This window comes from Nerophis lumbriciformis, linkage group LG26, assembly GCF_033978685.3.
Source record: "Nerophis lumbriciformis linkage group LG26, RoL_Nlum_v2.1, whole genome shotgun sequence".
Taxonomy (NCBI): Eukaryota; Metazoa; Chordata; class Actinopteri; order Syngnathiformes; family Syngnathidae; genus Nerophis; species Nerophis lumbriciformis.
The window spans coordinates 7217501-7232500 of NC_084573.2; the positions used below are offsets into that span (position 1 = coordinate 7217501).

The 15000-nt window shown below is 42.3% G+C and overlaps 1 protein-coding gene across 1 annotated transcript in view; it reads left to right on the plus strand.

The window, feature by feature from the left end:
- syt16 (synaptotagmin XVI) overlaps positions 1–15000 on the plus strand; it is a 59678-nt gene that overhangs the window by 24639 nt on the left and 20039 nt on the right. The window contains exon 2 of the mRNA XM_072916121.1: positions 14025–14249. Within this exon, the coding sequence (XP_072772222.1) occupies positions 14025–14249 (225 nt within the window). The remainder of the gene's footprint in view (positions 1–14024; positions 14250–15000) is intronic.

The following is a 15000-nucleotide window of genomic DNA, read 5'->3' on the forward strand; positions in this document are numbered from 1 at the left end:
TAACCCTAAAAAAAATGTTAATTTTTAAAAATAAAAATTAAAAAAATTTACAAATTAAAAAAAATGAATGCCACAGTAACTTTGCACGACACAGCTAGAACGCGTCACCAACGTGCGTCGTCACGATATCACGTGCGCCGAATGTTCGCCATTCATATCCTGTATTGTCCGTATCGTGCTCCACTGGGTGTGGATACAATATATATTGCAGGGATTAACCCCGCCCCCTCCCTCACTTCTTTAACTGCACCAAAGCGTTTTATTCCATTCTAGCCTATGCAGCCACAACCGCTGCGATACATATATCGGTCCGATATCAGCAACAACAAAAAAACAAGTATGGGACTATATCGGCTGGCATCTAAAACCTACGATATGAGCGCCGATACGGGCAGTCCTGCAGCGTGTTTACTTGTGCAAAGCTGTCTAATTTTAGTCTAAATGTCCTCAAAGAATCACACAATTTCTTCTCTTTGAGTCAAGTCTTTGACAAAAGCTTAATATGCTAGCATACACACTGCAAAAAATCAGTGTTCAAAAACAAGAAGAAAAAAAAATACAAAAATTAGAGGTATTTTATTTGAACTAAGCAAAATGATCTGCCAATAGAACAAGAAAATTGGGCTTGTCAAGACTAAGGATGATGTTCGAAACCGGTTCTCCCAGTTGTTTGATAAGAAAAGAACCGATTCCATGGACTCAAATCCCTTTTTGAGAACCGTTTCCCGTTATCGAGGCCACTGTAGTAAAGCAAAAGAGTTGGTTCTTTATTCGAATCCCTGGGAACGAATCCCGTCCCACAAGAAATGCCCTGTCATTAGACTGAGCTACGTCATTTCCTGTGATGTCACACAAGCAGCAAAAATAATGGACCGGAAAAAACGCCTCAAGGCATGGCTATTCACCTATAGTGATCACAGAGACAGGTTGCTTTTGTGTTACTGTATATATTTGTTTTTCTGAAAAATCCCACTTAATATACTTTGGGTAACAACAGTCAATATGTATTTATTTTTTTTTTTTAGGGGGGTAACAGTCAATATTTATTTATTTATTTTATTTTCTTTTCTTTTTTTCTTTTTCCATTTTTCATACATTTTTGAAAAAGCTCCAGAGAGCCACTAGGGCGGCGCTAAAGAGCTAGAGCCTCGGGTTGCCGACCCGTGACTTAGTCCATAAGTACACAAATGTGTACTTCATGTTTAGTGACATGCTAATTCTTATTTTCACACTTTTTTTCTCTCCAAATTCCATTGTATGTTATACTCTTCTGACACCACCAGGTGGCAGTATAAGTGTCCACATTAGTGGCCATAAGACCCCAATTCAGTAGTGTACACAATTTTGGAAATAAGAGCTAAAAGGTGCTGTCCACGCATGTGGCCACTAAGGCCTTTAGAGCAGTGGTCCCCAACCTTTTTGTAACTGCGGGCCGGTCAACGCTTGAAAATGTGTCCCACGGACCGGGGGGGAGGAGGGGGGGGGTGTTATTTAAAAAAAAAAAAAATTTTGTTTTTTGTTTTTTGTCATAAAAAAATACATTCATGTGTGCTTACGGACTGTATCCCTGCTGACTGTGTTGATATATATTGATATATAATGTAGGAACCAGAATATTAATAACAGAAAGAAACAACCCGTTTGTGTGAATGAGTGTAAATGGGGGAGGGAGGTTTTTGGGTTGGTGCACTAATTGTAAGTGTATCTTGTGTTTTTTATGTTGATTTAATTTATATTAAAAAAATAAAAATAAAAATTAATTTTTGTATTTTTTTTCTTGTGCTGCCCGGTACCAATCGATCCACGGACCGGTACCGCGGCCCGGTGGTTGGCGACCACTGCTTTAGAGGGTTAATGGTGGTACTCGGGGAGAAGACGTTTTTTCCCGAGGTGATACTTTGTGAAAGCGTTTGAGACTCACTGGTGTAGGCTTTGGAGCTGGCAGGTACGCAACAGCTAAGCACACAATAGCAAAACAAGCTCGCCATATTTCAAGTGTACTTAATTGAATAAACAAGCATCGAATAATTATGGTCGCATTTCACTTGTGTATGCAAATTCTCGAACCGCATTAGAAAGTATCCAGTAACAAACGTGTCCGCATCGCACGTTCGTTTGCGGCCCGATAACCGAAACGGAGACGAAGCGTGAAGCCTGATGACGGAAGCAAACAGCTGGAAGAGTGTTTAGTTGATTGATTGATTGATTGAAACTTGTTTTAGTAGATTGCACATATTCCGTACAATTGACCACTCAATGGTAACACCCCAAAAAGTTTTTCAATTTGTTCAAGTCGGGGTCCACGTAAATCAATTCATGGTAATTCAGTTGATGCTCAAAGTGGAGGACTGAGGACAGATCCATGAGGTGTGCCGTCAGGTTACATTTAAACCCGTCTGCGGGGCTGTGACTCCGCCCCTTTCCCGGAGGACCTGTTGGTAAATCGGACATCCCGGCCTTAATTCATGGACTGCGCCAGGCTTGCGTTGGGAGCGTTTGCGCGTATCTGGAAGACGGGCAGCCCGCAGGCGGCGGAGGACCGCCGGTAAAGACGGCGCTCTCACCCAATCGGAAGCACGCGGACAGGCAGCGCCATGGTAACATGAGACCTTCTTACACGTGGGCGGGAAACGCCGCGCTCATTATACCGTAATAGAGCCGCCGGGTTGTTCCCATGGTAACGCTCATTCTCACGTTTGTGTGTTTAGCGAGCGTGTGTGGTCGGATGACTCACGAGACGGCGGATTTGACCTTGGTGCAGCCGGGTCCTTGAACGCAGCGCGGATGTTTTCAATGGATGTTATTTTTATTGGAGGCCGGTGTAGCGTGACATCCACGTGACTCGCAACCATTTCTTTTGAAGATTGTTAGGAAAACAATCAATTGGAGCAGTGAGTCGCTTGCGGTCACTTCCTTCCCGATGCCCTGACCCACCACCAAAAGTGTTTCTCGACCCTGGAATAGAGAAGTTGTCACCATACCTGAATCGCCTGCAACATATGTGCATGTTAAGGGCCTCAAAAAAAGGCGTCCAAACATATAGGAGAAAAACAATTTCAATAGGGCCCTGATAGAAAAAAATAAAACAAAAATAAATAAAGCTACTATAGAATGTCATCGTTTGTAGCAATTAGGATGACGTTATTAACGTTTCATGTTTTGTGGCGAACCATCAGATTAAAGTTTGGCGCCATGCCACGCCCACATCCTGTCATTTACTAAACACTTTTTGCAATTTAGCCATTAGTTTAGTATCTGTTTATATATATATATATATATATATATATATATATATATATATAAGGGACAAGCGGTATATAATGGATGAATGGATATATATATATATAATCTCTACAACTCTTATTTTTTTGTGATAGAGTGATTGGAGCACATACTTGTTGGTCACAAAAAACATTCATGAAGTTTGCCTTTTTTATGAAATTATTATGGGTCTACTGAAAATGTGAGCAAATCTGCTGGCTGTGTGTGTGTGTGTGTGTGTGTATATATTGTTGCGTTTTGACCAGTTGTTCCTCCCAGGGAATTCAAGTTGCTGGTCACTACCAAGCTTTTTTATGACACGTAAAGCTGAGTAGAAGAACCACAAGAGACAGAATAGGTATTTTGTAATTTTATTTCCAAAGCCTTTGGAAATAAACTTGAGACCAAATCCCGTACAGAAGCGCTCACTCGCACAGCTAAATTGGCCTAACTTTTCATACGGCAAAACTTCTTCTTTTATCTCGTCTCTCTTGACCCCACCCTCCTTGTCCCTTTCTCCACAGCTGGGCAAAGGGAAAGATAAGAGAAATAATTTATTACTACTCCCCCTTTCTCCCAGCTCACTCCAGGTCACTTTTGTTTATTATCTAAAGTCGGTTTTAGACGAGAAGCAGAAAAGATCTCCCCCCTTCACATTGTCAAAAGTAGGCACACAGTATTTGCAGACAACCAAAAGATAACAAATAAAGAACACTAGCTGTTTTGTAATATGACTATAGTTTAAAAGAAATAACACACAAATATGGATATATCTAATTATCTGCCTCCATCAATATATATATATATATATATATATATATATATATATATATATATATATATATATATACGTATGATGTGTATATATATATATATATATATATATACACGTATGATGTGTATATATATACGTGTATATATATATATATATATATATATATATATATATATATATTTATATATATATATATACATATATATATTTATATATATTTATTATATATATATATATATATATACATATATAATATATATATATATATATATATACGTGTGTATGTATAAAGTTAAAGTACCAATGATTGTCACACACACACTAAGTGTGGCGAAATTATTCTCTGCATTTGACCCATCACCCTTGATCACCCCCTGGGAGGTAAACGTAAACTGTGCCCATAAATATAAACACTCGGCTTTTCGGGCCCTTATAAACACTGCACGGTTTGGGCCCTCATAAACAAACACTCGTCTGTTCGGGCCCTTATAAACACTGCACGGTTTGGGCCCTCATAAACAAACACTCGTCTGTTCGGGCCCTCATAAATATAAACACTCGGCTTTTCTGGCCCTCATAAACATAAACACTGGGCTGTTTGGGCCCTCATAAACATAAACCCTGGCCTGTTTGGGCCCTCATAAACATAAACACTGCACTGTTTGGGCCCTCATAAACATAAACACTGCACTGTTTGGGCCCTCATAAACATAAACACTGCACTGTTTGGGCCCTTATAAACATAAACCCTGGCCTGTTTGGGCCCTCATAAACATAAACACTGCACTGTTTGGGCCCTCATAAACATAAACACTGCACTGTTTGGGCCCTCATAAACATAAACACTGCACTGTTTGGGCCCTCATAAACATAAACACTGCACTGTTTGGGCCCTTATAAACATAAACCCTGGCCTGTTTGGGCCCTCATAAACATAAACACTGCACTGTTTGGGCCCTCATAAACATAAACACTGCACTGTTTGGGCCCTTATAAACATAAACCCTGGCCTGTTTGGGCCCTCATAAACATAAACCCTGGCCTGTTTGGGCCCTCATAAACATAAACATTGGGCTGTTTGGGCCGCATAAACATAAACACTGGCCTGTTTGGGCCCTCATAAACATAAACACTGGGCTGTCTGGGCCCTCATAAACATAAACACTCGGCTGTTTGGGCCCTCATAAACATAAACACTGGGCTGTTTGGGCCCTCATAAACATAAACACTGCACTGTTTGGTCCCTAATAAACATAAACACTGCACTGTTTTGGCCCTCATAAACAAACACTCGGCTGTTTGGGCCCTCAAAAACAAACACTCGGCTATTTGGGCCCTCATAAACATAAACACTGGGCTGTTTGGGCCCTCATAAACATAAACACTCGGCTGTTTGGGCCCTCATAAACATAAACACTGGCCTGTTTGGGCCCTCATAAACATAAACCCTAGCCTGTTTGGGCGCTCATAAACATAAACCCTGGCCTGTTTGGGCCCTCATAAACATAAACATTGGGCTGTTTGGGCCGCATAAACATAAACACTGGCCTGTTTGGGCCCTCATAAACATAAACACTGGGCTGTCTGGGCCCTCATAAACATAAACGCTCGGCTGTTTGGGCCCTCATAAACATAAACACTGGGCTCTTTGGGCCCTCATAAACATAAACACTCGGCTGTTTGGGCCCTCATAAACATAAACCCTGGTCTGTTTGGGCCCTCATAAACATAAACCCTAGCCTGTTTGGGCCCTCGTAAACAGAAACCCTGGCCTGTTTGGGCCCTCATAAACATAAACCCTGGCCTGTTTGGGCCCTCATAAACATAAACACTCGGCTGTTTGGACCCTCATAAACATAAACACTGCACTGTTTGGGTCCTCATAAACATAAACACTGCACTGTTTGGGTCCTCATAAACATAAACACTGCACTGTTTGGGTCCTCATAAACATAAACCCTGGCCTGTTTGGGCCTTCATAAACATAAACACTCGGCTGTTTGGGCCCTCATAAACATAAACCCTGGTCTGTTTGGGCCCTCATAAACATAAACCCTAGCCTGTTTGGGCCCTCATAAACATAAACCCTGGTCTGTTTGGGCCCTCATAAACATAAACCCTAGCCTGTTTGGGCCCTCATAAACATAAACCCTGGCCTGTTTGGGCCCTCATAAACATAAACACTGCACTGTTTGGGCCCTCATAAACATAAACTTTGGCCTGTTTGGGCCCTCATAAACATAAACCCTGGCCTGTTTGGGCCCTCATAAACATAAACACTCGGCTGTTTGGACCCTCATAAACATAAACACTGCACTGTTTGGGTCCTCATAAACATAAACACTGCACTGTTTGGGTCCTCATAAACATAAACACTGCACTGTTTGGGTCCTCATAAACATAAACCCTGGCCTGTTTGGGCCTTCATAAACATAAACACTCGGCTGTTTGGGCCCTCATAAACATAAACCCTGGTCTGTTTGGGCCCTCATAAACATAAACCCTAGCCTGTTTGGGCCCTCATAAACATAAACCCTGGTCTGTTTGGGCCCTCATAAACATAAACCCTAGCCTGTTTGGGCCCTCATAAACATAAACCCTGGCCTGTTTGGGCCCTCATAAACATAAACACTGCACTGTTTGGGCCCTCATAAACATAAACTTTGGCCTGTTTGGGCCCTCATAAACATAAACCCTGCACTGTTTGGGCCCTCATAAACATAAACACTGCACTGTTTGGGCCCTCATAAACATAAATATTGCAGTTTCAATAGGTGGATTAATCCAATATTTGATAAGTACTGCGTTAAAAGCGACTCTTGTCTTTTTTCAAATCTAACCTTAAAGTTTGACTGGAGGCAACAGATGAGGCTTTCACTTGTAGTTGATGTGTGTGTGTGTGTGTGTGTGTGTGTGTGTGTGTGTGTGTGTGTGTGTGTGTGTGTGTGTGTGTGTGTGTGTGTGTGTGTGTGTGTGTGTGTGTGTGTGTGTGTGTGTGTGCGTGTGTGCGTGTGTGCGTGTGCAAGCAGGTCACCCGCGGGTTCTTCCGGTCCATCTGGCCTTCCTTAGTGAGCCAACACTGAACTGTCTGTGTTGCCGAGGCAGCAGCTGAGCAGGGCGAGTCCACTTTACGACCACACCTGAATGCACCATCTCCTCCATTTCGAGCATGCAAGTCGTTAGCGGCGACCACAACAGGAGAACCTCTGAAGGTCCAGCACAGCTCAAGGGTGATGATCCACCTTTTAGGGCCGGGGTGTCAAATTTAGGGATGTCCGATAATGGCTTTTTGCCGATATCCGATATCGTCCAACTCTTTAATTACCAATACCGATTTCAACCAATACCGATATATACAGTCGTGGAATTAACACATTATTATGCCTAATTTGGACAACCAGGTATGGTGAAGATAAGGTCCTTTTTAAAAAAATTAATAAAATAAGATAAATAATTTAAAAACATTTTCTTGAATAAAAAAGAAAGTAAAACAATATAAAAACAGTTACATAGAAACTAGTAATTAATGAAAATGAGTAAAATTAAGTGTTAAAGGTTAGTACTATTAGTGGACCAGCAGCACGCACAATCATGTGTGCTTACGGACTGTATCCCTTGCAGACTGTATTGATATATATTGATATATAATGTAGGAACCACAATATTAATAACAGAAAGAAACAACCCTTTTGTGTGAATGTTTTTTTGGGTTGGTGCACTAATTGTAAGTGTATCTTGTGTTTTTTATGTTGATTTAATTAAAAAAAAAAAAAAAAAAAAAATTATACCAATAATAAAAAAACGATACCGATCATTTCCGATATTACATTTTAACGCATTTATCGGCCGATAATATCGTCAGGCCGATATTATCGGACATCTCTAGAAAATACCGTAAAATTCACAAAATGCTACAAATTCAGTCAGCCATTTTGAATATAAATATATAATATAAATATAAGGGACAAGCGGTAGAAAATGGATGGCGTTTTGAATATTCGGCTCCGAATACCTTTGGCTATTTTCGTAGATTGACATCACGGTACTAACGCTTCTGCACGCTGACCATATTATTAGGTCAGTCGTACTGGAAATACACAAAATTAGAAATAAATGTGCTGTTTATCATTCACAATTCTTATGTAAGACAAGAACTATATATACTTGGCTTTTTTATGCATTCAAAATGGTAAATAAATATCTAACAATTGAGTCAACAGATGGAGGGTGCTCTGTTGCGCCTCTAAAAATCATCCAGAAAGTGCCAACAACACCCCATTTACATGTCGTGACCTGAAAATGAACCAAATATGAGTGATATTGTTATTATAAGTGCTAACGCAGACGGACTATTTTAGCGGCGCATTGATAGCAGTGAGCTAATGCTAGCTTACGCTGCTATTGTTGACACACTGACTAAAAGTAAAATCTAGATTATAATTCATGCATTTCTCACCTGCTAGTAGACAAATGTGGCCATGCACCGACACTCTGGTCCACTTTCGCTTTCACATTTAACTCACACGTGTACAAGGATATTTCACATGTCTTTACTGTGTGTATAATTGAACAGTGTTCAAGGTGTATTTATAATATGTTGTGCAAAGGAAATTTCATAATTTTTGGAAGCTCATCTTGTATTTGACTTTGTTTATAGGGTTAGTAGGCGCAATAAGTGTTCAACTTCAGCCTAAACCCTTTCGGTCTGCAACATTTTCAATTTATGAATGTACAACTGTTTGTTTATGTAAAACTGTTTATTTATTTTGTTGACCACTGACCGAAGAAAAATAATAAACTAAACTAAACTAAACATCCCCCGAGATGGCGAAAAAGACACAAAAAGACACTTCCTGCAGGAACTTTTTTTTTTTTTAACCCTACGTGAGGATTGTGATTGATTCTTCATCTAAACGGAATTATGTGAGCGTCCCGTCAGTCGACGTCACAGCGAGAGTGGTAATATTACAGTAAGTGTTTGTTTTATTATGTTTTATTATGGTTAGTTTTAGAGATGTCCAATAATATCGGACTGCTGATATTATCGGCCGATAAATGCTTTAAAATGTAATGTCGGATGTTATCGGTATCGGTTTCTAAAAGTAAAATTAATGACTTTTTAAAACGCCGCTGTGTACACGGACGTAGGGAGAAGTACAGAGCGCCAATAAACCTTAAAGGCACTGCCTTTGCGTGCCGGCCCAGTCACGTGATATCTACGGCTTTTCACACACACAAGTGAATGAAATGCATACTTGGTCAACAGCCATACAGGTCACACTGAGGGTGGCCGTATAAACAGCTTCAACACTGTTACAAATATGCGCCACACTGTGAACCCACACCAAACAAGAATGACAAACACATTTCGGGAGAACATCCGCACCGTAACACAACATAAACACAACAGAACAAATACCCACAACCCCTTGCAGCACTAACTCTTCCGGGACACTACAATATACCCCCCCCCCCCCCCCCCGCTATCCCCTACCCCCCCCAACTCAACCCCGCCCACCTCAACCTCATGCTCTCTCGGGGAGAGCATGTCCCAAATTCCAAGCTGCTGTTTTGAGGCATGTTAAAAAAAATAATGCACTTTGTGACTTGAATAGTAAATATGGCAGTGCCATGTTGGCATTTTTTTTCCATAACTTGAGTTGATTTATTTTGGAAAACCTTGTTACATTGTTTAATGCATCCAGCGGGGCATCACAACTAAATTAGGCATAATAATGTGTTAATTCCACGACTGTATGTATCGGTATCGGTTGATATCGGAATCGGACATTATCGGGATATTGGCAAAAAAAGCCATTATCGGACATCTCTACTTGTTGCTCATCCTCTTTGTGTTCGGGCTCAAAAATATAAGGTCCTGGATCGTAATTTTTCCCCAAAGTAATCGTTGTTGGCTCTCGCAAAGTCTGCTTGATTAGCATCGTCGTTGATGGTGAAGGGATCTGTGGTTCCTCCTCTACATCACGGATCACGTGGCCAGGTATCATAAAATAGGATTAGGGGCGGGGCTAGGATAGGTTTAGGGTGCATGTAATCCACCGAAAAAGCAATACATTCGACATCTGAAATAATAACAAGCATGGTACGTGGTTCTAAAACTTATCGCTCATCCTCTTTGTGTTCAGGCTCAAAAATATAAGGTTCTGGATCGTCATTTCACCCAAAGTAATCGGTGTTGGCCCTCGCAAAGTCTGCTTGATTAGCATCGTCGTTGATGGTGAAGGGATCTGTGGTTCCTCCTCTACATCACGGATCACGTGGCTCGGTATCATAAAATAGGATTAGGGGCGGGGCTAGGATAGGTTTAGGGTGCATGTAATCCACCGAAAAAGCAATACATTCGACATCTGAAATAATAACAAGCGTGGTACGTGGTTCTAAAACTTATCGCTCATCCTCTTTGTTGTCAGGCTCAAAAATATAAGGTTCTGGATCGTCATCTCACCCAAAGTAATCGGTGTTGACTCTCGCAAAGTCTGCTTGATTAGCGTCGTCGTTGATGGGGAAGGGATCTGTGGTTCCTCCTCTACATCACGGATCACATGCTGGCTCGGTATCATAAAATAGGATTAGGGGCGGGGCTAGGATAGGTTTAGGGTGCATGTAATCCACCGAAAAAGCAGTACATTCGACATCTGAAATAATAACAAGCGTGGTACGTGGTTCTAAAACTTATCGCTCATCCTCTTTGTGGTCAGGCTCAAAAATATAAGGTTCTGGATCGTCATTTCACCCAAAGTAATCGGTGTTGGCTCTCGCAAAGTAGCGTCGTCGTTGATGGGGAAGGGATCTGTGGTTCCTCCTCTACATCACGGATCACGTGGCTCGGTATCATAAAATAGGATTAGGGGCGGGGCTAGGATAGGTTTAGGGTGCATGTAATCCACCGAAAAAGCAATACATTCGACATCTGAAATAATAACAAGCGTGGTACGTGGTTCTAAAACTTATCGCTCATCCTCTTTGTTGTCAGGCTCAAAAATATAAGGTTCTGGATCGTCATCTCACCCAAAGTAATCGGTGTTGACTCTCGCAAAGTCTGCTTGATTAGCGTCGTCGTTGATGGGGAAGGGATCTGTGGTTCCTCCTCTACATCACGGATCACGTGGCTCGGTATCATAAAATAGGATTAGGGGCGGGGCTGGGATAGGTTTAGGGTGCATGTAATCCACCGAAAAAGCAATACATTCGACATCTGAAATAATAACAAGCGTGGTACGTGGTTCTAAAACTTATCGCTCATCCTCTTTGTGTTCGGGCTCAAAAATATAAGGTTCTGGATCGTCATTTCACCCAAAGTAATCGGTGTTGGCTCTCGCAAAGTAGCATCGTCGTTGATGGGGAAGGGATCTGTGGTTCCTCCTCTACATCACGGGTCACGTGGCTAGGTATCATAAAATAGGATTAGGGGCGGGGCTAGGATAGGTTTAGGGTGCATGTAATCCACCGAAAAAGCAATACATTCGACATCTGAAATAATAACAAGCGTGGTACGTGGTTCTAAAACTTATCGCTCATCCTCTTTGTGTTCAGGCTCAAAAATATAAGGTTCTGGATCGTCATTTCACCCAAAGTAATCGGTGTTGGCTCTCGCAAAGTCTGCTTGATTAGCGTCGTCGTTGATGGGGAAGGGATCTGTGGTTCCTCCTCTACATCACGGATCACGTGGCTAGGTATCATAAAATAGGATTAGGGGCGGGGCTAGGATAGGTTTAGGGTGCATGTAATCCACCGAAAAAGCAATACGTTCAACATCCGAAGTAATAACAAGCGTGGTACGTGGTTCTAAAACTTATCGCTCATCCTCTTTGTGTTCAGGCTCAAAAATATATGGTTCTGGAATCGTCATTTCACCCAAAGTAATCGGTGTTGGCTCTCGCAAAGTCTGCTTGATTAGCGTCGTCGTTGATGGGGAAGGGATCTGTGGTTCCTCCTCTACATCACAGATCACGTGGCTCGGTATCATAAAATAGGATTAGGGGCGGGGCTAGGATAGGTTTAGGATGCATGTAATCCACCGAATAAGCAATACATTCGACATCTAAAATAATAACAAACGTGGTACGTGGTTCTAAAACTTATCGCTCATCCTCTTTGTGTTCAGGCTCAAAAATATAAGGTTCTGGATCGTCATTTCACCCAAAGTAATCGGTGTTGGCTCTCGCAAAGTAGCGTCGTCGTTGATGGGGAAGGGATCTGTGGTTCCTCCTCTACATCACGGATCATGTGGCTAGGTATCATAAAATAGGATTAGGGGCGGGGCTAGGATAGGTTTAGGGTGCATGTAATCCACCGGAAAAGCAATACATTCGACATCTGAAATAATAACAAGCGTGGTACGTGGTTCTAAAACTTATCGCTCATCCTCTTTGTGTTCAGGCTCAAAAATATAAGGTTCTGGATCGTCATTTCACCCAAAGTAATTGGTGTTGGCTCTCGCAAAGTAGCCTCGTCATTGATGGGGAAGGGATCTGTGGTTCCTCCTCTACATCACGGATCACGTGGCTCGGTATCATAAAATAGGATTAGGGGCGGGGCTAGGATAGGTTTAGGGTGCATGTAATCCACCGAAAAAGCAATACATTCGACACCTGAAATAATAACAAGCGTGGTACGTGGTTCTAAAACTTATCGCTCAGCCTCTTTGTGTTCAGGCTCAAAAATATAAGGTTCTGGATCGTCATTTCACCCAAAGTAATCGTTGTTGGCTCTCGCAAAGTCTGCTTGATTAGTGTCGTCGTTGATGGGGAAGGGATCTGTGGTTCCTCCTCTACATCACGGATCACGTGGCTCGGTATCATAAAATAGGATTAGGGGCGGGGCTAGGATAGGTTCAGGGTGCATGTAATCCACCGAAAAAGCAAAACATTCGACATCTGAAATAATAACAAGCGTGGTACGTGGTTCTAAAACTTATCGCTCATCCTCTTTGTGTTCAGGCTCAAAAATATAAGGTTCTGGATCGTCATTTCACCCAAAGTAATCGGTGTTGGCTCTCGCAAAGTAGCGTCGTCGTTGATGGGGAAGGGATCTGTGGTTCCTCCTCTACATCACGGATCACGTGGCTCGGTATCATAAAATAGGATTAGGGGCGGGGCTAGGATAGGTTTAGGGTGCATGTAATCCACCGAAAAAGCAATACATTCGACATCTGAAATAATAACAAGCGTGGTACGTGGTTCTAAAACTTATCGCTCATCCTCTTTGGGTTCAGGCTCAAATATATAAGGTTCTGGATCGTCATTTCACCCAAAGTAATCTGTGTTGGCTCTCGCAAAGTCTGCTTGATTAGCGTCGTCGTTGATGGGGAAGGGATCCGTGGTTCCTCCTCTACATCACGGATCACGTGGCTCGGTATCATAAAATAGGATTAGGGGCGGGGCTAGGATAGGTTTAGGGTGCATGTAATCCACCGAAAAAGCAATACGTTCAACATCCGAAGTAATAACAAGCGTGGTTTCACACGTTGAAGAATTGCTATGGTGACATCTAGTGGACACGTTTAGAACAGCAGTTTCTTAAATTTCAGCCCATTTTGAACGTGTTGGCGGGACCTGTTTGACACCCCTGTTTTAGGAGATATTCACTTCCAGGGTCCAACTGTGGCCGTCATGTTACAATACAAGTGTAAAAAGAAGCAAAGCAGGGGTATAACATGTAGCACATGGTGACACTATGAAAGTCAGTGATGTCATATAACATGTGACTAAACATGGCCGACCCAACAGGAGGTCGCCTACCAAAGAAGCGCGTGGTGGATTTGAACCTGAGTGAGGTGTCGCCATGGCAACTGGAGATGGCCGTTGGGCACCTTCATGTGTTTTGGTGACATGAAAAGTTGTCTTGTATGCTGAGACATGATGTTTACGTCGCACTAAAACATGACTTGTTGTGTCTGTGTGTTATCACATGTGCCATGCTGTGTGTGTGTGTGTGTGTGTGTGTGTGTGCGTGTGTGCGTGCGCAGGCTGTCTGTTTGTGTGGTCTGATCAGTGTGTCATTGTGTGTCCCCTCTCCCTCGTCCCGCCAGTCACGCCAGAGGCCGTGGGCTTCCTGACGGCGGTGGGCGTGCTGGTGGCGGCGCTGGCCCTCCTCTTCCTCTTCATCAACAAGATGATGTGCTTCTCCCGCGTGGGGGGGCTGCCGTGTCTGGAGCAGCAGAGACGCAGCCGGAAAACACGCCAAGGCCTCGGTGAGACGCTCACTCTGCTCTGCGCACGCAACTCATGACATCTCATGACGTCTCATGACTTCACATGACATCTCATGACATCACATGACTTTACATGACATCACATGACATCACATGACTTAACATGACATCACATGACTTAACATGACATCTCATGACTTCACATGACTTCACATGACATCTCATGACATCACATTACATCACATGACTTCACATGACTACACAAGACATCTCATGACTTCACATGACATCTCATGACTTCACATTACATCACATGACATCACATGACATCACATGACTTCTCATGACTTCACATTACATCTCATGACATCACATTACATCACATGACATCTCATGACTTCACATGACATCACATGACATCTCATGACATCACATGACTTCTCATGACTTCACATTACATCTCATGACATCTCATGATTTCGCATGACTTCACTTGACATCTCATGACTTTACTTGACATCTCATGACTTCACATGACATCACATGACATCACATGACTTCACATGATTTCTCATGACATCACATGACTTCACATGACTTTACATGACATCGCATGACTTAACATGACATCTCATGACAACACATGACATCACATGACTTAACATGACATCTCATGACTTCACATTACATCTCATGACTTCACATGACATCACATGACATCACATGACATCACATGACATCTCATGACTTCGCATGACTTCACATGACTTCACATGACATCACATGACTT